This window comes from Hypanus sabinus, chromosome 10 (assembly GCF_030144855.1).
Source record: "Hypanus sabinus isolate sHypSab1 chromosome 10, sHypSab1.hap1, whole genome shotgun sequence".
Classification (NCBI taxonomy): Eukaryota; Metazoa; Chordata; class Chondrichthyes; order Myliobatiformes; family Dasyatidae; genus Hypanus; species Hypanus sabinus.
The window spans coordinates 107,767,691-107,793,276 of NC_082715.1; the positions used below are offsets into that span (position 1 = coordinate 107,767,691).

Sequence of the window (25,586 nt, forward strand, 5' to 3'; positions counted from 1 at the left end):
TGTGTGGGGGTGAGTGTGTGTGTACTCTGTGTGGGGGTGTGTGTGTGTACTGTGTGTGGGGGTGTGTGTGTGTACTCTGTGTGGGGGGTGAGTGTGTTGTGTACTGTGTGTGGGGGTGTGTGTGTGTGTACTGTGTGTGGGGGTGTGTGTGTGTACTGTGTGTGGGGGTGAGTGTGTGTGTACTCTGTGTGGGGGGTGAGTGTGTGTGTACTCTGTGTGGGGGTGAGTGTGTGTGTACTGCTGTGTGGGGGTGAGTGTGTGTGTGACTTCTGTGTGGGGGTGAGTGTGTGTGTACTGTGTGTGGGGGTGAGTGTGTGTGTACTCTGTGTGGGGGTGAGTGTGTGTGTACTCTGTGTGGGGGTGAGTGTGTGTGTACTCTGTGTGGGGGGTGAGTGTGTGTGTACTGTGTGTGGGGGGTGAGTGTGTGTGTACTCTGTGTGGGGGTGAGTGTGTGTGTACTCTGTGTGGGGGGAGTGTGTGTACTGTGTGGGGGTGTGTGTGTGTACTCTGTGTGGGGTGAGTGTGTGTGTACTCTGTGTGTGGGGGTGAGTGTGTGTGTACTGTGTGTGGGGTGAGTGTGTGTGTACTCTGTGTGGGGGGTGAGTGTGTGGTACTCTGTGTGGGGGTGAGTGTGTGTGGTACTGTGTGTGGGGGTGAGTGTGTGTGTACTCTGTGTGGGGGTGAGTGTGTGTACTCTGTGTGGGGGTGTGTGTCGTGTGTTAGTCTGTGTGGGGGTGAGTGTGTGTGACCTGTGTGTGGGGGTGAGTGTGTGTTACTCTGTGTATGGGGGTGAGGTGTGTGTACTGTTGTGTGGGGGTGAGTGTGTGTGTACTCTGTGTATGGGGGTGAGTGTGTGTGTACTCTGTGTGGGGGTGAGTGTGTGTGTACTCTGTGTGGGGGGTGAGTGTGTGTGTACTGTGTGTGGGGTGAGTGTGTGTGCACTGTGTGTGGGGGTGAGTGTGTGTGTACTGTGTGTGGGGGTGAGTGTGTGTGCACTGTGTGTGGGGGTGAGTGTGTGTGTACTCTGTGTGTGGGGTGAGTGTGTGTACTCTGTGTGGGGGTGAGTGTGTGTGCACTGTGTGTGGGGGTGAGTGTGTGTACTCTGTGTGGGGGTGAGTGTGTGTGTACTGTGTGTGGGGGGTGAGTGTGTGTGCACTGTGTGTGGGGGTGAGTGTGTGTGCACTGTGTGGGGGGGTGAGTGTGTGTGACTGTGTGTGGGGGTGAGTGTGTGTGTACTGTGTGTGGGGGTGAGTGTGTGTACTCTGTCTGTGTGGGGGTGAGTGTGTGTACTCTGTGTGGGTGAGTGTGTGTGTACTCTGGTGTGGGGGTGAGTGTGTGTGTACTCTGTGTGTGGGGTGAGTGTGTGTGTACTGTGTGTGGGGGTGAGTGTGTGTGTACTGTGTGTGGGGGTGAGTGTGTGTGTACTGTGTGTGGGGGTGAGTGTGTGGTGTACCTGTGTGGGGGGTGAGTGTGTGTGCACTGTGTGTGGGGTGAGTGTGTGTGTACTGCTGTGTGGGGGTGAGTGTGTGTGTACCTGTGTGTGGGGTGAGTGTGTGTGTAGTCTGTGTGGGGGTGAGTGTGTGTGTACTCTGTGTGGGGGTGAGTGTGTGTGTACTCTGTGTGGGGTGAGTGTGTGTGTACTGTGTGGGGGGTGAGTGTGTGTGTGCACTGTGTGTGGGGGTGAGTGTGTGTGTACTGTGTGTGGGGGTGAGTGTGTGTGTACTGTGTGTGTGGGTGTGTGTGTGTGTAGTCTGTGTGGGGGGTGAGTGTGTGTGTACTGCTGTGTGGGGGTGAGTGTGTGTGTACTCTGTGTGGGGTGAGTGTGTGTGTACTGTGTGTGGGGGTGAGTGTGTGTGTACTGTGTGTGTGGGTGAGTGTGTGTGTCTGTGTGTGGGGGTGAGTGTGTGTGTACTCTGTGTGTGGGGGTGAGTGTGTGTACTGTGTGTGGGGTGAGTGTGTGTGTACTCTGTGTGGGGGTGAGTGTGTGTGTAGCTCTGTGTGGGGGTGAGTGTGTGTGTACTCTGTGTGGGGGTGAGTGTGTGTGTACTCTGTGTGGGGGTGTGTGTGTGTGTAGTCTGTGTGGGGGTGAGTGTGTGTGTACTCTGTGTGTGGGGGTGAGTGTGTGTGTACTGTGTGTGGGGGTGAGTGTGTGTGTACTCTGTGTGGGGTGAGTGTGTGTGTACTCTGGGGGTGAGTGTGTGTGTAGCTCTGTGTGTGGGGGTGAGTGTGTGTGTACTCTGTGTGGGGGTGAGTGTGTGTGTAGTCTGTGTGTGGGGGTGAGTGTGTGTGTACTGTGTGTGGGTGTGAGTGTGTGTGTACTGTGTGTGTGGGGGTGAGTGTGTGTGTACTCTGTGTGTGGGGGTGAGTGTGTGTGTACTGTGTGTGTGGGGTGAGTGTGTGTGTACTGTGTGTGGGGGTGAGTGTGTGTACTGTGTGTGGGTGAGTGTGTGTGTACTGTGTGTGTGGGGGTGAGTGTGTGTGTACTGTGTGTGTGGGGTGAGTGTGTGTGTACTGTGTGTGGGGGTGAGTGTGTGTGTACTCTGTGTGTGGGGGTGAGTGTGTGTGTACTGTGTGTGTGGGGTGAGTGTGTGTGTACTGTGTGTGGGGGTGAGTGTGTGTGTACTTCTGTGTGTGGGGGTGAGTGTGTGTGTACTCTGTGTGTGGGGGTGAGTGTGTGTGTACTGTGTGTGTGGGGTGAGTGTGTGTGTACTGTGTGTGGGTGAGTGTGTGTGTACTGTGTGTGTGGGGGTGAGTGTGTGTGTACTCTGTGTGTGGGGGTGAGTGTGTGTGTACTCTGTGTGGGGGTGAGTGTGTGTGTACTCTGTGTGTGGGGTGAGTGTGTGTGTACTGTGTGTGGGGGTGAGTGTGTGTGTACTGTGTGTGGGGGTGAGTGTGTGTGTACTCTGTGTGTGGGGGTGAGTGTGTGTGTACTGTGTGTGGGGGTGAGTGTGTGTGTACTCTGTGTGTGGGTGAGTGTGTGTGTACTCTGTGTGTGGGGGTGAGTGTGTGTGTACTGTGTGTGGGGGTGAGTGTGTGTGTACTGTGTGTGGGGGTGAGTGTGTGTGTACTCTGTGTGTGGGGGTGAGTGTGTGTGTACTGTGTGTGGGGGTGAGTGTGTGTGTACTGTGTGTGGGGGTGAGTGTGTGTGTACTCTGTGTGGGGGTGAGTGTGTGTGTACTCTGTGTGTGGGGGTGAGTGTGTGTGTACTGTGTGTGTGGGGTGAGTGTGTGTGTACTGTGTGTGGGGGTGAGTGTGTGTACTGTGTGTGTGGGGTGAGTGTGTGTGTACTGTGTGTGGGTGAGTGTGTGTGTACTGTGTGTGTGGGGGTGAGTGTGTGTGTACTCTGTGTGTGGGGGTGAGTGTGTGTGTACTCTGTGTGGGGGTGAGTGTGTGTTGTACTCTGTGTGTGGGGGTGAGTGTGTGTGTACTGTGTGTGTGGGGTGAGTGTGTGTGTACTGTGTGTGGGGGTGAGTGTGTGTACTGTGTGTGTGGGGTTGAGTGTGTGTGTACTGTATGTGTGGGGGGTGAGTGGTGTGTGTGTACTGTGTGTGGGGGTGAGTGTGTGTGTACTCTGTGTGTGGGGGTGAGTGTGTGTGTACTGTGTGTGTGGGGTGAGTGTGTGGTACTGTGTGTGGGGGTGAGTGTGTGTGTACTGTGTGTGGGGGTGAGTGTGTGTGTACTCTGTGTGTGTGGGGGTGAGTGTGTGTGTACTCTGTGTGTGGGGGTGAGTGTGTGTGTACTGTGTGTGTGGGGTGAGTGTGTGTGTACTGTGTGTGGGTGAGTGTGTGTGTACTGTGTGTGTGGGGGTGAGTGTGTGTGTACTCTGTGTGTGGGGGTGAGTGTGTGTGTACTCTGTGTGGGGGTGAGTGTGTGTGTACTCTGTGTGTGGGGTGAGTGTGTGTGTACTGTGTGTGGGGGTGAGTGTGTGTGTACTGTGTGTGGGGGTGAGTGTGTGTGTACTCTGTGTGTGGGGGTGAGTGTGTGTGTACTGTGTGTGGGGGTGAGTGTGTGTGTACTCTGTGTGTGGGGTGAGTGTGTGTGTACTCTGTGTGTGGGGGTGAGTGTGTGTGTGTACTGTGTGTGGGGTGAGTGTGTGTGTACTGTGTGTGGGGGTGAGTGTGTGTGTACTCTGTGTGTGGGGGTGAGTGTGTGTGTACTGTGTGTGGGGGTGAGTGTGTGTACTGTGTGTGGGGGTGAGTGTGTGTGTACTCTGTGTGGGGGTGAGTGTGTGTGTACTGTGTGTGTGGGGGTGAGTGTGTGTGTACTCTGTGTGTGGGGGTGAGTGTGTGTGTACTGCTGTGTGTGGGGTGAGTGTGTGTGTACTGTGTGTGGGGGTGAGTGTGTGTACTGTGTGTGGGAGGGTGTGAGTGTGTGTGTACTGTGTGTGGGTGAGTGTGTGTGTACTGTGTGTGTGGGGGTGAGTGTGTGTGTACTCTGTGTGTGGGGGTGAGTGTGTGTGTACTCTGTGTGGGGGTGAGTGTGTGTGTACTCTGTGTGTGGGGGTGAGTGTGTGTGTACTGTGTGTGTGGGGTGAGTGTGTGTGTACTGTGTGTGGGGGTGAGTGTGTGTACTATGTGTGTGGGGTGAGTGTGTGTGTACTGTGTGTGGGTGAGTGTGTGTGTACTGTGTGTGTGGGGGTGAGTGTGTGTGTACTCTGTGTGTGGGGTGAGTGTGTGTGTACTGTGTGTGGGGGTGAGTGTGTGTGTACTGTGTGTGGGGGTGAGTGTGTGTGTACTGTGTGTGGGTGAGTGTGTGTGTACTGTGTGTGTGGGTGAGTGTGTGTGTACTCTGTGTGTGGGGGTGAGTGTGTGTGTACTGTGTGTGGGGGTGAGTGTGTGTGTACTCTGTGTGTGGGGTGAGTGTGTGTGTACTCTGTGTGTGGGGGTGAGTGTGTGTGTACTGTGTGTGGGGTGAGTGTGTGTGTACTGTGTGTATGGGGGTGAGTGTGTGTGTACTGTGTGTGGGGTGAGTGTGTGTGTACTCTGTGTATGGGGGTGAGTGTGTGTGTACTGTGTGTGGGGGTGAGTGTGTGTGTACTCTGTGTATGGGGGTGAGTGTGTGTGTACTGTGTGTGGGGGTGAGTGTGTGTGTACTCTGTGTGTGGGGGTGAGTGTGTGTGTACTCTGTGTGTGGGGTGAGTGTGTGTGTACTGTGTGTGGGGGTGAGTGTGTGTGTACTGTGTGTGGGGTTGAGTGTGTGTACTGTGTGGGGGTGAGGTGTGTGTACTGTGTGTGTGGGTGAGTGTGTGTGTACTCTGTGTGTGGGGGTGAGTGTGTGTGTACTGTGTGTGGGGGTGAGTGTGTGTGTACTCTGTGTGTGGGGTGAGTGTGTGTGTACTCTGTGTGTGGGGGTGAGTGTGTGTGTACTCTGTGTGGGGGTGAGTGTGTGTGTACTCTGTGTGTGGGTAAGTGTGTGTACTGTGTGTGGGGGTGAGTGTGTGTGTACTCTGTGTGTGGGGGTGAGTGTGTGTGTACTCTGTGTGGGGGTGAGTGTGTGTACTGTGTGTGGGGGTGAGTGTGTGTGTACTCTGTGTGTGGGGTGAGTGTGTGTGTAGTCTGTGTGGGGGTGAGTGTGTGTGTACTGTGTGTGGGGGTGAGTGTGTGTGTACTCTGTGTGTGGGGGTGAGTGTGTGTGTACTGTGTGTGGGGTGAGTGTGTGTGTACTCTGTGTGTGGGGTGAGTGTGTGTGTACTCTGTGTGTGGGGGTGAGTGTGTGTGTACTGTGTGTGGGGGGTGAGTGTGTGTACTGTGTGTGGGGGTGAGTGTGGTGGGTACTCTGTGGTGGGGGTGAGGGTGTGGGTACGCTGTGTGGGGGGGTGGGAGGGTGTGGGGGGTGTACTCTGTTTGTGTTGTGTTGGTTGTGTAGTCTGTGTACTGTGTGTGGGGGTGAGTGTGTGTGTACTCTGTGTGTGGGGTGAGTGTGTGTGTAGTCTGTGTGGGGGTGAGTGTGTGTGTACTGTGTGTGGGGTGAGTGTGTGTACTGTGTGTGGGGGTGTGTGTGTGTGTACTGTGTGTGTGGGGGTGAGTGTGTGTGTACTCTGTGTGGGGGTGAGTGTGTGTGTAGTCTGTGTGGGGGTGAGTGTGTGTGTACTCTGTGTGTGGGGGTGAGTGTGTGTGTACTGTGTGTGTGGGTGAGTGTGTGTGTACTGTGTGTGTGGGGTGAGTGTGTACTCTGTGTGTGGGGGTGAGTGTGTGTGTACTCTGTGTGGGGGTGAGTGTGTGTGTAGTCTGTGTGTGGGGGTGAGTGTGTGTGTACTGTGTGTGTGGGGGTGAGTGTGTGTGTACTCTGTGTGTGGGGGTGAGTGTGTGTGTACTGTGTGTGGGTGAGTGTGTGTGTACTGTGTGTGTGGGGGTGAGTGTGTGTACTCTGTGTGGGGGTGAGTGTGTGTGTACTGTGTGTGGGGTGAGTGTGTGTGTACTCTGTGTGTGGGGGTGAGTGTGTGTGTACTGTGTGTGGGGGTGTGTGTGTGTGTACTCTGTGTGTGGGGGTGAGTGTGTGTACTCTGTGTGGGGGTGAGTGTGTGTGTACTGTGTGTGGGGGTGAGTGTGTGTGTACTCTGTGTGTGGGGGTGAGTGTGTGTGTACTGTGTGTGGGTGAGTGTGTGTGTACTGTGTGTGTGGGGGTGAGTGTGTGTACTCTGTGTGGGGGTGAGTGTGTGTGTACTGTGTGTGGGGTGAGTGTGTGTGTAGTCTGTGTGGGGTGAGTGTGTGTGTACTGTGTGTGGGGGTGAGTGTGTGTGTACTGTGTGTGGGGTGAGTGTGTGTGTAGTCTGTGTGTGGGGGTGAGTGTGTGTGTACTGTGTGTGGGTGAGTGTGTGTGTGTACTGTGTGTGGGGGTGAGTGTGTGTGTACTCTGTGTGTGGGGGTGAGTGTGTGTGTAGTCTGTGTGTGTGGGGGTGAGTGTGTGTGTACTGTGTGGGGGTGAGTGTGTGTGTAGTCTGTGTGTGGGGGTGAGTGTGTGTGTGTACTGTGTGTGGGGGTGAGTGTGTGTGTACTCTGTGTGTGGGGGTGAGTGTGTGTGTACTCTGTGTGGGGGTGAGTGTGTGTAGTCTGTGTGGGGGTGAGTGAGTGTACTCTGTGTGGGGGTGAGTGTGTGTAGTCTGTGTGGGGGTGAGTGTGTGTGTGTACTGTGTGTGGGGGTGAGTGTGTGTACTCTGTGTCGGGGTGAGTGTGTGTAGTCTGTGTGGGGGTGAGTGTGTGTACTCTGTGTGGGGGTGAGTGTGTGTAGTCTGTGTGGGGGTGAGTGTGTGTGTACTGTGTGTGGGGGTGAGTGTGTGTGTGTACTGTGTGTGGGGGTGAGTGTGTGTACTCTGTGTGGGGGTGAGTGTGTGTAGTCTGTGTGGGGGTGAGTGTGTGTACTCTGTGTGGGGGTGAGTGTGTGTACTCTGTGTGGGGGTGAGTGTGTGTGTACTCTGTGTGGGGTGAGTGTGTGTGTACTCTGTGTGGGGGTGAGTGTGTATGTACTGTGTGTGGGGGTGAGTGTGTGTGCACTGTGTGTGTGGGGGTGAGTGTGTGTGTACTCTGTGTGGGGGTGAGTGTGTGTGTACTCTGTGTGTGTGGGTGAGTGTGTGTGTACTGTGTGTGGGTGAGTGTGTGTGTACTGTGTGTGGGGGTGAGTGTGTGTGTACTGTGTGTGGGTGAGTGTGTGTGTACTGTGTGTGGGGGTGAGTGTGTGTGTACTGTGTGTGGGTGAGTGTGTGTGTACTGTGTGTGGGGGTGAGTGTGTGTGTACTGTGTGTGGGTGAGTGTGTGTGTACTGTGTGTGGGGGTGAGTGTGTGTGTACTCTGTGTGGGGGTGAGTGTGTGTGTACTGTGTGTGTGGGGGTGAGTGTGTGTGTACTCTGTGTGTGGGGGTGAGTGTGTGTACTCTGTGTGGGGGTGAGTGTGTGTGTACTCTGTGTGTGTGGGTGAGTGTGTGTGTACTCTATGTGTCTGTGTGGGGTGAGTGTGTGTACTGTATGTGTGGGGGTGAGTGTGTGTGCACTGTGTGGGGGTGAGTGTGTGTGCACTGTGTGTGGGGGTGAGTGTGTGTGTACTCTGTGTGGGGGTGAGTGTGTGTGTGCTGTGTGTGGGGGTGAGTGTGTGTGTACTGTGTGTGTGGGGGTGAGTGTGTGTGTACTGTGTGTGGGGGTGAGTGTGTGTGTACTGTATGTGTGGGGGTGAGTGTGTGTGTACTCTGTGTGGGGGTGAGTGTGTGTGTACTGTATGTGTGGGGGTGAGTGTGTGTGTGCTGTGTGTGGGGGTGAGTGTGTGTGTACTGTATGTGTGGGGGTGAGTGTGTGTGTACTGTATGTGTGGGGGTGAGTGTGTGTGCACTGTGTGGGGGTGAGTGTGTGTGCACTGTGTGTGGGGGTGAGTGTGTGTGTACTCTGTGTGTGGGTGAGTGTGTGTGTACTGTGTGTGGGCGTGAGTGTGTGTGTACTGTGTGTGGGGGTGAGTGTGTGTGTACTCTGTGTGGGGGTGAGTGTGTGTGTGCTGTGTGTGGGGGTGAGTGTGTGTGTACTGTGTGTGGGGGTGAGTGTGTGTGTACTGTGTGTGGGGTGAGTGTGTGTGTACTGTGTGTGGGGGTGAGTGTGTGTGTACTCTGTGTGGGGGTGAGTGTGTGTGTACTCTGTGTGTGGGGGTGAGTGTGTGTGTACTGTGTGTGGGGGTGAGTGTGTAACCTGTGTGTGGGTGAGTGTGTACTCTGTGTGTGGGGGTGAGTGTGTGTGTACTCTGTGTGGGGGTGAGTGTGTAACCTGTGTGTGGGTGAGTGTGTGTGTACTCTGTGTGTGGGGGTGAGTGTGTGTGTACTCTGTGTGGGGGTGAGTGTGTGTGTACTCTGTGTATGGGGGTGAGTGTGTGGGGTAGTCTGTGTGCGGGGTGAGTGTGTGTGTACTCTGTGTGTGGGTGAGTGTGTGTACACTCTGTGTGTGGGGGTGAGTGTGTGTGTACTCTGTGTATGGGGGTGAGTGTGTGTGTAGTCTGTGTGCGGGGTGAGTGTGTGTGTACTCTGTGTGTGGGTGAGTGTGTGTACACTCTGTGTGGGGGTGAGTGTGTGTGTACTGTGTGTGGGGTGAGTGTGTGTGTACACTCTGTGTGGGGGTGAGTGTGTGTGTACTCTGTGTGTGTACTCTGTGTGTGGGTGAGTGTGTGTGTACTGTGTGTGGGTGAGTGTGTGTGTACTCTGTGTGTGGGTGAGTGTGTGTGTACTCTGTGTGTGTGTACTGTGTGTGGGGGTGAGTGTGTGTGTACTGTGTGTGGGGTGAGTGAGTGTGTGTACTGTGTGGGGGTGAGTGTGTGTGCTGTGTGTGGGTGAGTGTGTGTGTACTCTGTGGGGGTGAGTGTGTGTAGTCTGTGTGTGGGGGTGAGTGTGTGTACTCTGTGTGTGGGGGTGAGTGTGTGTGTACTCTGTGTGGGGGTGAGTGTGTGTGTACTGTGTGTGGGGGTGAGTGTGTGTGTGCTGTGTGTGGGGGTGTGTGTGTGTACTCTGTGTGGGGGTGAGTGTGTGTGTACTGTGTGTGGGGGTGTGTGTGTGTACTCTGTGTGGGGGTGAGTGTGTGTACTCTGTGTGGGGGTGTGTGTGTGTACTCTGTGTGGGGGTGAGTGTGTGTGTACTCTGTGTGGGGGTGTGTGTGTGTACTGTGTGTGGGGTGAGTGTGTGTGTACTCTGTGTGGGTGTGTGTGTGTGTACTGTGTGTGGGGGTGTGTGTGTGTATTCTGTGTGGGGGTGAGTGTGTGTGTACTCTGTGTGGGGGTGTGTGTGTGTACTGTGTGTGGGGGTGTGTGTGTGTACTCTGTGTGGGGGTGAGTGTGTGTGTACTCTGTGTGGGGGTGTGTGTGTGTACTGTGTGTGGGTGTGTGTGTGTGTACTGTGTGTGGGGGTGTGTGTGTGTACTCTGTGTGGGGGTGTGTGTGTGTACTCTGTGTGGGGGTGAGTGTGTGTGTACTCTGTGTGGGGGTGAGTGTGTGTGTACTGTGTGGGGGGTGAGTGTGTGTGTACTCTGTGTGGGGGTGAGTGTGTGTGTACTGTGTGTGGGGGTGTGTGTGTGTACTGTGTGTGGGGGTGTGTGTGTGTACTCTGTGTGGGGGTGAGTGTGTGTGTACTCTGTGTGGGGGTGTGTGTGTGTACTGTGTGTGGGGGTGTGTGTGTGTACTCTGTGTGGGGGTGAGTGTGTGTGTGTACTGTGTGTGGGGTGAGTGTGTGTGTACTGTGTGGGGGGTGAGTGTGTGTGTACTCTGTGTGGGGGTGAGTGTGTGTGTACTCTGTGTGGGGGTGTGTGTGTGTACTCTGTGTGGGGGTGAGTGTGTGTGTACTCTGTGTGGGGGTGAGTGTGTGTGTACTGTGTGTGTGGGGGTGAGTGTGTGTGTACTCTGTGTGGGGGTGTGTGTGTGTACTCTGTGTGGGGGTGAGTGTGTGTGTACTCTGTGTGGGGGTGTGTGTGTGTACTCTGTGTGGGGGTGTGTGTGTGTACTCTGTGTGGGGGTGAGTGATGGGGAGGGAGGGGGAGAGGGGACAGATAGCAGGCTGATTGATGGGGAGGGAGGGGGAGAGGAGAGGGGACAGATGGGAGGCTGAGGGAGGGGGAGAGGAGAGGGGACAGATGGGAGGCTGAGTGATGGGGAGGGAGGGGGAGAGGAGAGGGGACAGATGGGAGGCTGAGGGAGGGGGAGAGGAGGGGGAGAGGAGAGGGGACAGATGGGAGGCTGAGGGAGGGGGAGAGGAGAGGGGACAGATGGGAGGCTGAGTGATGGGGAGGGAGGGGGAGAGGAGAGGGGACAGATGGGAGGCTGAGGGAGGGGGAGAGGAGGGGACAGGGAGGATGGAGGCTGAGTGATGGGGAGGGAGGGGGAGAGGAGAGGGGACAGGGAGGATGGAGGCTGAGTGATGGGGAGGGAGGGTGAGAGGAGAGGGGACAGATGGGAGGCTGAGTGATGGGGAGGGAGGGGGAGAGGAGAGGGGACAGATGGGAGGCTGAGTGATGGGGAGGGAGGGGGAGAGGAGAGAGGACAGATGGGCTGAGTGATGGGGAGGGAGGGGGAGAGGAGAGGGGACAGATGGGAGGCTAAGTGATGGGGAGGGAGGGGGAGAGGAGAGAGGACAGATGGGAGTCTGAGTGATGGGGAGGGAGGGGGAGAGGAGAGAGGACAGATGGGAGGCTGAGTGATGGGGAGGGAGGGGGAGAGGAGAGAGGACAGATGGGAGGCTGAGTGATGGGGAGGGAGGGGGAGAGGAGAGGGGACATGGAGGATGGAGGCTGAGGGAGGGGGAGAGGAGAGAGGACAGATGGGAGGCTGAGTGATGGGGAGGGAGGGGGAGAGGAGAGGGGACAGATGGGAGGCTGAGTGATAGGGAGGGAGGGGGAGAGGAGAGAGGACAGATGGGAGGCTGAGTGATGGGGAGGGAGGGGGAGAGGAGAGGGGACAGATGGGAGGCTGAGGGAGGGGGAGAGGAGAGAGGACAGATGGGTGGCTGAGTGATGGGGAGGGTGGGGGAGAGGAGAGGGGACAGATGGGAGGCTGAGTGATAGGGAGGGAGGGGGAGAGGAGAGGGGACAGATGGGAGGCTGAGGGAGGGGGAGAGGAGAGAGGACAGATGGGAGGCTGAGTGATGGGGAGGGAGGGGGAGAGGAGAGGGGACAGATGGGAGGCTGAGTGATAGGGAGGGAGGGGGAGAGGAGAGAGGACAGATGGGAGGCTGAGTGATGGGGAGGGAGGGGGAGAGGAGAGGGGACAGATGGGAGGCTGAGTGATGGGGAGGGAGGGGGAGAGGAGAGGGGACAGGGAGGATGGAGGCTGACTGATGGGGAGGGAGGGGGAGAGGAGAGGGGACAGATGGGAGGCTGTGATGGGGAGGGAGGGTGAGAGGAGATGGGACAGGGAGGATGGAGGCTGAGTGATGGGGAGGGAGGGGGAGAGGAGAGGGGACAGATGGGAGGCTGAGTGATGGGGAGGGAGAGGGAGAGGAGAGGGGACAGGGGAGGCTGAGTGATGGGGAGGGAGAAGGAGAGGGGACAGATAGCAGGCTGAGTGATGGGGAGGGAGGGGGAGAGGAGAGGGGACAGATGGGAGGCTGAGGGAGGGGGAGAGGAAAGGGGACAGATGGGAGGCTGAGGGAGGGGGAGAGGAGGGGACAGATGGGAGGCTGAGTGATGGGGAGGGAGGGGGAGAGGAGAGGGGACAGATGGGAGGCTGAGGGAGGGGGAGAGGAGAGGGAGAGGAGAGGGGACAGATGGGAGGCTGAGGGAGGGGGAGAGGAGAGGGGACAGATGGGAGGCTGAGGGAGGGGGAGAGGAGGGGACAGATGGGAGGCTGAGTGATGGGGAGGGAGGGGGAGAGGAGAGGGGACAGATGGGAGGCTGAGGGAGGGGGAGAGGAGAGGGGACAGGGAGGATGGAGGCTGAGTGATGGGGAGGGAGGGGGAGAGGAGAGGGGACAGGGAGGATGGAGGCTGAGTGATGGGGAGGGAGGGTGAGAGGAGAGGGGATAGATGGGAGGCTGAGTGATGGGGAGGGAGGGGGAGAGGAGAGGGGACAGATGGGAGGCTGAGTGATGGGGAGGGAGGGGGAGAGGAGAGAGGACAGATGGGAGGCTGAGTGATGGGGAGGGAGGGGGAGAGGAGAGGGGACAGATGGGAGGCTAAGTGATGGGGAGGGAGGGGGAGAGGAGAGAGGACAGATGGGAGTCTGAGTGATGGGGAGGGAGGGGGAGAGGAGAGAGGACAGATGGGAGGCTGAGTGATGGGGAGGGAGGGGGAGAGGAGAGGGGACAGATGGGAGGCTAAGTGATGGGGAGGGAGGGGGAGAGGAGAGAGGACAGATGGGAGTCTGAGTGATGGGGAGGGAGGGGAGAGGAGAGAGCACAGATGGGAGGCTGTGATGGGGAGGGAGGGGGAGAGGAGAGAGGACAGATGGGAGGCTGAGTGATGGGGAGGGAGGGGGAGAGGAGAGGGGACAGATGGGAGTCTGAGTGATGGGGAGGGAGGGGGAGAGGAGAGAGGACAGATGGGAGGCTGAGTGATGGGGAGGGAGGGGGATAGGAGAGGGGACATGGAGGATGGAGGCTGAGTGATGTGGAGGGAGGGGGAGAGGAGAGGGGACAGATGGGAGGCTGAGGGAGGGGGAGAGGAGAGAGGACAGATGGGTGGCTGAGTGATGGGGAGGGTGGGGGAGAGGAGAGGGGACAGATGGGAGGCTGAGTGATGGGGAGGGAGGGGGAGAGGAGAGGGGACAGATGGGAGGCTGAGGGAGGGGGAGAGGAGAGAGGACAGATGGGAGGCTGAGTGATGGGGAGGGAGGGGGAGAGGAGAGGGGACAGATGGGAGGCTGAGTGATAGGGAGGGAGGGGGAGAGGAGAGAGGACAGATGGGAGGCTGAGTGATGGGGAGGGAGGGGGAGAGGAGAGGGGACAGATGGGAGGCTGAGTGATGGGGAGGGAGGGGGAGAGGAGAGGGGACAGGGAGGATGGAGGCTGACTGATGGGGAGGGAGGGGGAGAGGAGAGGGGACAGATGGGAGGCTGTGATGGGGAGGGAGGGTGAGAGGAGAGGGGACAGGGAGGATGGAGGCTGAGTGATGGGGAGGGAGGGGGAGAGGAGAGGGGACAGATGGGAGGCTGAGTGATGGGGAGGGAGGGGGAGAGGAGAGGGGACAGATTGGAGGCTGAGTGATGGGGAGGGAGAAGGAGAGGGGACAGATAGCAGGCTGAGTGATGGGGAGGGAGGGGGAGAGGAGAGGGGACAGATGGGAGGCTGAGGGAGGGGGAGAGGAGAGGGGACAGATGGGAGGCTGAGGGAGGGGGAGAGGAGGGGACAGATGGGAGGCTGAGTGATGGGGAGGGAGGGGGAGAGGAGAGGGGACAGATGGGAGGCTGAGGGAGGGGGAGAGGAGAGGGAGAGGAGAGGGGACAGATGGGAGGCTGAGGGAGGGGGAGAGGAGAGGGGACAGATGGGAGGCTGAGGGAGGGGGAGAGGAGGGGACAGATGGGAGGCTGAGGGAGGGGGAGAGGAGGGGGAGAGGAGAGGGGACAGATGGGAGGCTGAGGGAGGGGGAGAGGAGAGGGGACAGATGGGAGGCTGAGGGAGGGGGAGAGGAGGGGACAGATGGGAGGCTGAGTGATGGGGAGAGAGGTGGAGAGGAGAGGGGACAGATGGGAGGCTGAGGGAGGGGGAGAGGAGAGGGGACAGGGAGGATGGAGGCTGAGTGATGGGGAGGGAGGGGGAGAGGAGAGGGGACAGGGAGGATGGAGGCTGAGTGATGGGGAGGGAGGGTGAGAGGAGAGTGGACAGATGGGAGGCTGAGGGAGGGGGAGAGGAGAGGGGACAGATGGGAGGCTGAGTGATGGGGAGGGAGGGGGAGAGGAGAGGGGACAGATGGGAGGCTGAGTGATGGGGAGGGGGGATAGGAGAGGGACAGATGGGAGGCTGAGGGAGGGGGAGAGGAGAGGGGACAGATGGGAGGCTGAGTGATGGGGAGGGAGGGGGAGAGGTGGGAGATGGGAGGCTGAGTGATGGGGAGGGAGGGTGAGAGGAGAGGGGACAGGGAGGATGGAGGCTGAGTGATGGGGAGGGAGGGGGAGAGGAGAGGGGACAGGGAGGATGGAGGCTGAGTGATGGGGAGGGAGGGGGAGAGGAGAGGGAACAGATGGGAGGCTGAGTGATGGGGAGGGAGGGGGAGAGGAGAGGGGACAGATGGGAGGCTGAGTGATGGGGAGGGAGGGGGAGAGGAGAGAGGACAGATGGGAGGCTGAGTGATGGGGAGGGAGGGGGAGAGGAGAGGGGACAGATGGGAGGCTGAGTGATGGGGAGGGGGGATAGGAGAGGGACAGATGGGAGGCTGAGGGAGGGGGAGAGGAGAGGGGACAGATGGGAGGCTGAGTGATGGGGAGGGAGGGGGAGAGGAGGGGACAGATGGGAGGCTGAGTGATGGGGAGGGAGGGGGAGAGGAGAGGGGACAGATGGGAGGCTGAGTGATGGGGAGGGAGGGGTAGAGGAGAGGGGACAGATGGGAGGATGGAGGGAGGGGATGTGAAAAGGTAGAGATGGGTGGTGGGAAAAACGAGGTGAGGGGGAAGATGGTGCCAGGGGATGAAGGAACAACCTCATTTAATGCGGTGGAGGGGAGGGGAGAGGAGTGGGGGCTGATCTGGCGTTCTGCCTTGTTTCCAGTCCTGACAGGTTGCTGGGGACAGGGATTGTGTGGGCTCTCTCCTGAGGGGAGTGAGGCGAGGGGAGGGCTAGCTCGCAGATACGCACTGTGAACAGAGAGGAAAGGCCTGCATGAGGGGCCAAAGTGAGGGGAGGTGCGCGGAGTGGCCAAGGGAGCAGAACTGTGTCGGTCACTGACTGCATCCCCCATCCTGTCGGTCTGGAAAGTGTGGAAGGAATTGTAGCAGCTGTAAACCTGCGGTTGCTGCCTCTGTCCTGTGGTGCAGGAAGTGCTGGTGGGTGGGACCCCGCTTCCCATCCAACGGATGTGAGCTGCCCCCTCCAAACCACTTTGGAACAACACATTGACAAGAGTGCTATTGAAGGCACAGACACCAAGAGCCCTGTGTCAGTGTGAGCTTCCTTGTGTCAGAGGGCAGGTGTATTTCAGCTGACTGGCACAGGCCCTGGGAGCATTGAGAGGGGCAATGGCATGTAGCTAGAGAGGGCAACAGAATGGTGGCGAGGGAGAGGGAAGAAAGACCAGGGTGAAACTGAAGTGGGAGTGAGAGAGAGAGAGAGATGGACTAGAGTCTGGAAATGGGGAGAGAGACACTAAAAGGAAAGAGAGGAAGAGGAGGGTGAGAGGTAGATTGGAGGGAAAACAGTGACTGGAAAGGGAGTGGCAGAGGGAGGAGGAGAGAGCAAGATGCAGTTTTAGAGACTTACAGTAGATCTTGCAGAAATATAAACCATTATTAACTGAAGTCAATTTGAGAGATCCTTTGGCTGAGATTGAAGATTCAAAGTTCAATGCCTAAATAAATAAATAATTGAAAATTCAATGCCTAAATAGTGGCCGCACTTAAATACGTCAATGTTCTTAGCTAATGCATTTTCCATAAATAATATCTTTACGAGGAATCTAATCCAGTTATTGCCAATGGAATGTTAAAGATTGCTTCAGAATAGGGAAGTTATTACCAAGAGCAGAAATTCCTCAACTGGGAGAATCATAGGGGCCAGAAACAAATGACTAGGAATTATAAAGAGGAAGAAGATGTATCATGGAATTCAATCAGCAAGAAAGTTGTAAACTAACTACGTTCTACAATGCATCTGTTTTAAACGGAGGGTAGCACAAAGTAACTGACAGTTCCCTGGCACCAATGCCAAGAGAAAGGACAGAATGAAGAAACGGGTGTCCCGGGGACGGAGGGGTAACGCGACGGGCGTCCAGGGGACGGAGGGGGTAACGCGACGGGCGTCCCGGTGACGGAGGGGATAACACGACGGGCATCCCGGGGACGGAGGGATAACACGACGCTATTACAGCTCGGGGTTTCCTGTGCCCGCTACTGTTTTCCCCCACAATCTGAAGGTGCACCAGTTAGTAGGTTAATTGTTCGTTTATAAGTTGTCTTGTGATTAGGCCAAGCTTGCTGAGTAGATCAGCTTATTGGGCCTGTATCTCTAAATAAAAATAGAATAACATAAATAAAATCAATATACAATAAATGTAGGGAACTCCTCAGTAGGAAGATCGGATTTACTTATTATTGTCACACGTGCCAAGGTACAGTGACAATTTGTTGTTTTGCACGATATCCAGGTAGATCGTTCCATTCGAGATAGTAAAAAGGCAGCAGATTGCAGAATATAATCTTACAATTCCAGAGAAAGTGCGGTGCGGGTGGATCTCAAGGTGATCTTATACCTGTGTCTTATGGTCTAAGGTATCAGGGCCGCTGCAGGGTACAATAGGAGATTACAAGTTCAGCTTGAGTTCTATTCTGGTATTGGTCAGACAGAAGCTATTTTCACCCCACTGGAGAAGGTAGAAGGGAAAATGACCAGGATGGTCAAGGTTATGCCAACGTAGCCTTGGTTATGTTGGCAGCTTTCCTTTGGCAGTGTAAGGTGTAGACTGAGTCAATGGAGGGGAGTCTAGTTTATATAATGGACTCAGCTGCATGTACAACCCCCTCAAATTTCTTGAGGTGTTGAGCAGATGCTGTGATACAAACGGATGGGATATTTTCTGCGGTGCCTTTGTAAAAGTTGGTAAGATTAGTTATGGGTGTGCTGCAAAATTCCTCAGCCTTCTGAGGAAGTAGAGGTGTTGGTGTAGCCATAGCAACTGTATTGCTGGGCCTGGACAACCTATTGGTGATATTTACACTGGGAATTTGAGGCTGTGATCTATCTCCATCAATGGAACAAACCCTGGATAATCTATTGGAATTTACACTGGGAATTTGAGGCTGTGATCTATCTCCATCAATGGACCAAACCCTGGATAATCTATTGGAATTTACACTGGGAATTTGAGGCTGTGATCCATCTCCATCAATGGAACAAACCCTGGACAATCTATTGGAATTTACACTGGGAATTTGAGGCTGTGATCCATCTCCATCAATGGACCAAACCCTGGACAATCTATTGGAATTTACACTGGGAATTTGAGGCTGTGATCTATCTCCATCAATGGAACAAACCCTGGACCTGGCAGAAGGTGCCTGCTGAGACAGTGGATGCATCAGTAATGATCTTCCAGAATTCCTCACACCTCAGAACAGTGTCAGCAAACTGGCAAGGTTAAAATACAACATCATTATTGAAAGAAGGAGAGTTTGGCAAAATACGGAGCAGCTGACCAATAAGACCAATTTCTTTGAAAATCTTCATGGTCTTGGCAGTACCTGGAGCTCAGGGTACAGTTTTGATCACCCTTCAATAGAAAAGAGTAGTTAAACAGGAAAGAGTTCAAAAAGAATTTACAAGGATGTTGCCAAGACAAGAGGGTCTGGGTTATAGAGAGAGGTTGGCCAGGCCAGGTCTTCAACCCTTGGAAGGTAGGAAAATGAGAGGTGACATTTAAAATGATATGGGGCATAGACAGGTGGCTGATAACATGCTGTGTTGCTCTATGACTCTGTTGACAGGGTGGATAAAGAGAGGATGGTACTCTCAGCTGGGAGCCCTGGACCTTCAGGGCTCAGGAGAAAAGTCTTCACCCAGAGAGTGGCTAATCTTTGGCATCCTCCCCAGGAGAGTGGTGGGAGCTCAGGCAGTAGTCAGGGCAGAGTTGGACAGATATTGAAAAGTGACACTGAGGTAAGAGATTCACTGACATCTTAATAGATGTGTGGAGCAGGTGCGAAGGGCAGGAAGCCCTGGAATCATTTTACCAAGCACGTGACAACAAAGACTGTGATGTACAAAGTGGGCCAATGAAGGAAAAAGTGTAGCAGGGTTGTGGAAAATTGGGGTCTGTGCATTTCATCTGGCTGAACTTCCCAACAAATATTTGCTGAGCTGAGCGGGAGACCACTGCAGAAAGTCGGGGTTGTGGTGGGTGGGAGTGAGTAAGGAGGATGGGTTAATGTGTGCGGCAGGAATAACCAGCTCATTTTCAGGTTGGGAGAGCGCCCAGGGGGCTGGGGGCTGAGACCGCAGCTACACGCAGTTCATGCCAGTGACTTGGGTGAGAACGTTTCCAAGTTTGCTATTGATAAAAAGGCTGGTGTACGGACTACGAGTGGAAACCTAGGAGATTGCTGAGTGTTTTGGATAGCTGAGTGAACTGGTGGGTGAGGTAGAGGCAGTACTATGTGGGTAAATGTGAAGCCAAGTGAACAAAGTAATTTTATGTGTGCGGAAACAAAATTTGGTGTGCAGGAAGGGCTGACAGTGCGGAACTACAAGGGAGAAAATAAACATGGGATGACAGACAGTTGTGAAGGAGGCTGGAATGTTGGCCTTTGCTGGGAAGAGTATAGGAATCTGTGAACACATTCTGTGGCACAGTTATCTAAAACTGCAAAGCAACATTAAATTTGTGAGGATGGAACAAGCAGGGCTGCGTGAAATTATATCTGAGGGAGAACCCGGTAAGACGTCGTTCGCCATCTAGTGGTGAGCAGGCTGTGCTGCAGGACCCCAGGCCTGGGATTCCCGTGGAATGGGTGTGGACCAGACGGGTTTCAGATTAGTGGAAAACTCCACTGTGTCTGTGCTCTGACACAACCAGATTCCTCTCAATGCCAACACACCCCAAATACTCCATGATGAGACAACCTCATCCTCTACCAAACAACAAACACGGCAACCCAAGACTCCTGCCAGTCCATCTACTTTGCTTCTACACTGCGATGTTCCCCATTATCGCCCCTTCTACAGTGCAATGTCCCCCCATTATCGCCCCTTCTACAGTGTGATGTTCCCCCATTATCGCCCCTTCTACAGTGCGGTGTTCTCTCAGTATGACCTTTGGAACAGCCAACAGGGAACTGTGAGTGGCGATTAGTGCAGAGGTGACATGCTGTGGCAGGTTGGAATTAAGCTGATTCATGTTAAGAAATGTCAAAAGGACAGATAACATTGGGAGGAGTCATTTATTGGTCACCAAATAATCCTTGTGATATTTGGTGTGGCGTAAATAAGCTCGTTAGGCGTGCAGTGCAGTGATTTATGAGAGACTTTAGCCTGCACGTAGGCTGGACAAATCAAGTTTATTGCAACAGGCTGGAAGGTGAATTCAAGGAATGTGTGCGTGTTGTTTTACTAAATCTGCTGAAGAACCTGCTGCCATTTGCTACTTTGGATCTTAATTTTTGCATGGTTGGCAACACAATATGACAATGGGTGTGAAAGTAATGTAGATCACTGCAAATCTAAACAGGAAACAGAAAAGGTGAGGAGAGTTGAAATGGTTGACTGGGTAAAGATATTACCAAAGTTATCCCTTTCAAGGGTTAGAATTTAAAGAGGTATTGTACAAAATTCCTTTAAGGCAGAAAGCCCAGAAAGGAAATTGGTTCATCTCTGACCACTTAGGGAAACGTTTTCTCTGTCTGACACAGGATTGATGTTTCCAGTCGATGTTCTGAGGGAACAGCATCAGAATAAAGGGACTGCACTTTAAAACTAAGATATGGAGCTTCTTCAGCCAAAGTGTAGTAAATCTGTGGAATTCGTTGCCACCAAGGGCCTTAAGGCCAAGACAGTGGGTATATTTAAAGGAGAAATTGATTGAGTTAAGGGTTGAGGGGAGAAGGGGGTTGAATGGCAGAGCAGAGTCAATGGGCTGGAAGACCCAAGTGCAGGTCAGGCAGCATCTGTGGAAAGAGAATCTGGATGAGTGTTACAAGTCTGAAATCCTACAACAGAATTGGGAAAGATAAGTCTGGGGTTGTAGAGGTGTGGGAGGGATGGAGAGACAGGTGACAAGGTGGGGCCAGAATGGCCTTAGGTTGGATTTGTACAGCTTACCTGTTGGATGGGTGACTGCAGGCAGTCCTAGAACGATAGCACAAGGAAGTATTAAAGTTGTGAAATACAAGGCTATCCTATTGAAGCCCCTATCATTGTGTGACACTCCTTCAGTACTGCCCTCCCCGTTGGTTCGTCCATCGCCGTCGATGAAGACCTCGACACCATTAGTCACTTTGAGACTGGGTGCGGTGTGCCCGAAGATGACTGGTCAGGCCAATTCGGGCACGGAATGTCCTGGCACACATTGGGCAGACGTGTAGGCACTGCAGTTGTTGCGCTGGTGGCTCTGGACTAGAGTAGCTCATGTTCATGTTGTGCTTCTGCAGTGCGCCTTGCTTCGTAAGCTTGACAGCCCTTGTGGGTGAGGCCACGCCAGGTAGGGCAGTTTTGTGCCAGCGTTTCCCAGGAGGTTGTGTCCACGTCAAGCAACTTCAGGGAGGCCTTTAGTGTGTCTTTGTAACATTTCTCCTGCCCTGCATGCGAGCGCCTTCCAGCAGAGAGTTCCCCAAAGAGGAGCTCGTCCGGCATGCCCACCGGGTCTGTGCTCTCATCAGCAGTGTGTGGACTGATGGCAGACTTGCTCTAGGGAGAACGTCAGTGTCTGGTACTTTGTCTTGCCATCCGATGCCTAATATTCTGCGAAGGCAAGTCATGTTGAGATGGTTGAGCTGTCTTGTATGCCTTCGAAACGCAGTCCACGTTTCACAGGCGTACAGGAGGGGAGTGAGTACCACTGCTCTGTAGACCTTCAGTTGTGTTGCTGGGCTGATTCCCCGATGTTCCCACACAGTGGAGCGCAGTCTACCGAAAGCAGAACTTGCCTTTGCTATTCTGCAGTTAACTTCTGTATCAATAGTCACTGCTCGGGAGAGGGTGCTGCCAAGGTAAGTGACCTGGTTCACTGCCTGCAGTTTCTGTCCTTTGATTGTGATTTGGGTTCTGTGCACGGTGTGAGAGGAGCAGGCTGGTGCATGACTTCTTGACAAGCCGTGGAGAATTTGTCTGTATTGACTTGCACCTCTGGCTCTGAGCCAGCATACAGGGCGCAGTCATCGGCAGAGAGGGTCTGGCAGAACACTCAGGTAACCGCTGGAAGTCTGCTCAGGGTGAAGAGCTTCCCATCCACTCTGTACTGAGGCTGACTCCAGCATCACTGTCCTGGAAGGCATCATTCAGCATGGCAGTAAACAGATAATAAGATTGATGGCGTTGGGATAGTGCAGAAAACTGGCAAAGGATAGATACAGCGGGATACAGATAAGTTACAGATATGGGTGGAGAAATGACAGATGAAGTTTAACTTGGCCAAATGTGAAGTGTTACATTTGGGAGATCAAATACAAAGAGACACTATTTATGGCAATACCCTTAACGGTGTTGATGAGCAGAGGGACCCTGAGGTCCAAGATAGGCTGTGTTTGGCTTTACTGGCTGAGGAACTGAGTTCCCGTGAATCGGACTTGCAGCGTTCCACATTTACAATGTACAACTGGGTCTCGCCATCAACTGAGACAATCTGTTCGACTGCACACCCACTCCTCCGACGCTGGCAGCAACACATCCTCACTTAGCCCAACTCCTTTAGTTGCTCTGCCAATGAGAAACTTGCTGATGGTGCAGCTTAACGTCCAGCGACCATAAAAAAAACACGTCACCATATACTACCCTGCCATGCTTTCTGCATGAGAGGTTTTGCCTGGTTTAGAGGGTGTGTACTGTAAGGGGAGGTTGGACAAGCTTGAGTTTCTCTGGAGTGACGGGGGCGGACAGAAAATCTGACAGAGGTTTATTAGGCATAGATATGAAGCCAATGTCTTTTCTCGGGATCAAGATGTGTAATACCAGTTGGCACGGGAGGGAGTACATCCAAAGATATACAGGGCAAGTTTTTTTCCAGAGGGAGTGGTGAGCCTGGTGGTGGTGGAGGCAGAGGGGACAAGGACTTTCAAGAGGCTCGTAAATAGGCACCTGAGTGGGCAGGATCTGGACGGATATGACATTGTGCGTGCAGAAGAGATTAGTTTAGTTGGGCATTTGATTACTATTTTAGTTAGTTCAGCACAGTATGAGCAGGAATGCACTGTTCTATGGAGTACCGATACCACTCATTACCACCCCTGTGTGTCAGAGGTCTGTCTGCATGCGGGCTGCTTGTTGAAGACGTGTGTCTGGGTGTAGTGACTGTGTCTCTGTGCCCTTCTTCAGCCCAGAAAGGACAGCAAGTGGCTGCCGGCCTTCGTCATCAGCCGGCTCGTGTTCATCCCTCTGTTCATGCTGTGTAACGTGCACCCCCGTAAGCTGACTGTCGTCTTCGCACACGACGCCTGGTACATCTGCTTCATGGTTGTCTTCGCGTTCAGCAATGGCTACCTGGCCAGTCTCTGCATGTGCTACGGACCCCAGTAAGTCTGCAGGGGAGGAGGACAAGGGGGAGGGATGGGAGGAAGAGGGGGAGGAGGGAGAGAAGATACAGAGTAGGGGAGGAGGAGAGATGGTGGATGACATGAGGAGAGGGTGGACACCTACTCACTTGCCTTCATCTTCCTGTTCCTCACCTCCTCCCTTGTATGTGCTGTGTCCCTCACCTGCCCTTTCTCAGCCCACCATTGTCTTACTGCTCACCTGGTTAGCATGGATCAATGGGCTGAAGGGCCTGGGAGTAGAGCAAAGGTTCTCCAGACCCTGGCTGGTGGGTTTGTCTTCCAGTTAGAGGAGTAGTTTTATGTTTCCCCTGTCTGCAGTGTCTAGGTTACAGTCCCACCACCAAGATTCAAGCTAAATTAATCCCACCCACTGGTCCTACCAGTTCATGTGTCTATCTAAGTATCTCATAATTGCTGCTATCATACCCGCCTCCACCACTAGCCCTGACAGCACCACTCTCTGTGTGAAAAACAAACTTGCCCCTCTTACCCTGAAGCTATGTCCTGCACCATTTGACATTTCCACCCTGGGAATAACCAATCTAACTTCCCACTATGCCTCTCAAACTTTTATATACTTCTACCAGCTTTCCCCCGAGTTTCCATCTCACCACAGAAAACAATTCAAGTTTGTCCAACCTCTCATTATAGTCAATACCCCAACCCAGGCAACATCCTGAAGGACTTCTTTTGCATCCTCTCCAAGTCTTCCACATCCTTCCCTTAATGGGGTGACCAGAACTCCAAATATGGCCAAACCAAAATGTTATGCAGCTGCAACACGACCACTCAGCTTTTGTACTCAACACTCGGACTGATAGAGGCAAGCAGGCATTGCCCATCTGTCTACGTGCACTTTCAGGGAGCTGTGGGCACGTGGTCCTGTGTGTATCTATGTTCTTAAGGGTCCTGGTACTTTCTCCATACTTTGCTCTTGCATGGGACCTCCCTATGTGCCACACCTCACACTTGTCTAGATTAAACTCCATCTGCCATTTCTCTGCCCACATTTCTAACTGATCTATATCTTGCTGTTTGCTTTGACAACCTTCTTCGCTATTCACAACTCTGCCAGTTTTTTTGTGTCATCTGCAAACTTACTAATCAGATTACCTGCATTTTATCCAGTCGATTTGTATACATCACAAACAACAGCACCAGTCACAGACCTCCAGCCAGAATTATGCCCATCCACCACAACCTTCTGCCTTCACCTCGAATTCACAAATGTTTGCCTGGGTTGACAGGGCAGTTGTAGAGAGAATAATTCTCCTGACCGGGGGTCTATAAGGGGTCACCCATTCAGGACTGAGATGAGAAGGGGTGAATAAGGTCTGTGAAGACCCACATGAAGGTGGATCAGCTATGATCCCTTTGAAGAGTGGGGCAGGCAGGAGGGGATTGTGGACTCCTCCTGCCCCTATTTTTGCTGTGGGTAGACCTGACAATGATCAGGGAAAGATGGGGGTTGCTGCCTGTTAATGGGCCTTGTTGTCAGTGGTAGGCTTGTTGTTGGGTGGGGATAGTTGTTGGAGGGTGGGTTGCTCATGTTATTTGGTTCTGGGTGTCCCGTGAGGGCTGGGATGTGGTGTTTGGTTGTTAGCAGGGGGCAGTTCACCGACTGCCGGGGTCTCTTGTCAGGTATGGGGCCTGGTTGCCATGGGAGGGATGTTGACTGATGACCAATTGGTGTTGACAGGAATGCATCGGCGAAGGAGGCGGAGACAGCTGGAGCCATCATGTCTTTCTTCCTGTCCCTGGGGCTGGCATCGGGAGCTTGCCTGTCCTTCCTGATCCGTTCGCTGGTCTGATCCACCCTGGGGTTTACCGAAGAAGTCTTCCTCCCTCACCTGTACACACCCCCACCCCCGCTCAGTCCTTCCTCTCTACCTCCTCCTTCAGGTCTCGACCCATCGGCATGTAAGCAGAGTCCAGTCCCCTCAGAAGGGGAGGCTGAAGAACATAGTGAAGGCTGCCCCCCCAACACCTCTCTCTCCCCCTCAGCTAGTGAGATGTGTAACTAATGTCGGGGTAGCACCCGAATGTTAACCAATTGCTCTACACTAGTGCAGAACTGGGAGTTGTTAGGGATCTCCTACTGAACTCAGTGATATACAGGCTATGGTTCCTCAACAGCCGGGACTCATCTGGTGTAAGTGGCTGTCGGAGGACCGAGCCTCAGCAATAATTCTAGTTTTAATACAGTATATATTTTTATGCTTTGGTGTATATGTGTTTATAAAGGCATTGCTGTTTAATCTAAATGATCTGTAATCATGTCATATCTTTGACCTGGGGCCGCTGAATACCAGGCACGGCAAACTTCAATACGACCTTCCTTTGGTCACGGCAGTCAATATCGCTATGTGCAAAAGCCACGTGAGGAGATGTAAGGGTGGCAGGTGATTTACGGTACCTACTTGTTGCTGCCAACATTTAGCGTCATTGCTGTGATCTTTGCAGCCACCTCCTAGGGACACTAGCCATGGCGGGGGGTGAATGAATGGGAACTGCAGAGATTGGAGGTGTTCCCAGGGGTAAGGACAGGAGCTCAGGCAGGTGACAGTCTGAGAGATCTACAGGAGCATGCGTGTGCAGACTCCAGGTCCGTGCACATGGGAAAGGGCTGTGCCCTCTTAACCTGCAGCTTTGGATCAAACGCAAGCAGCAAAGAGACTGGCAGAGATCAGCAGTGGAGCCCAGCCCTGGGAACATCCAGTGAAAGCCCATGGGCTCCCACACCTGTCTCAGGTGCATCTCC

At 54.2% G+C, this 25,586-nt stretch overlaps 1 protein-coding gene across 1 annotated transcript in view; it reads left to right on the forward strand.

Annotated features, from left to right (window-relative positions):
* The window catches only part of LOC132401345 (equilibrative nucleoside transporter 1-like), a 379,498-nt gene extending 354,786 nt beyond the window's left edge, over nucleotides 1-24,712 (forward strand). Inside the window, exons 10-11 of the mRNA XM_059983474.1 lie at nucleotides 22,608-22,804; nucleotides 24,525-24,712. Coding sequence (XP_059839457.1) covers nucleotides 22,608-22,804; nucleotides 24,525-24,636 — 309 coding nt within the window. The 3' untranslated portion in view covers nucleotides 24,637-24,712. The remainder of the gene's footprint in view (nucleotides 1-22,607; nucleotides 22,805-24,524) is intronic.
* Nucleotides 24,713-25,586: the final 874 nt, after the last annotated feature.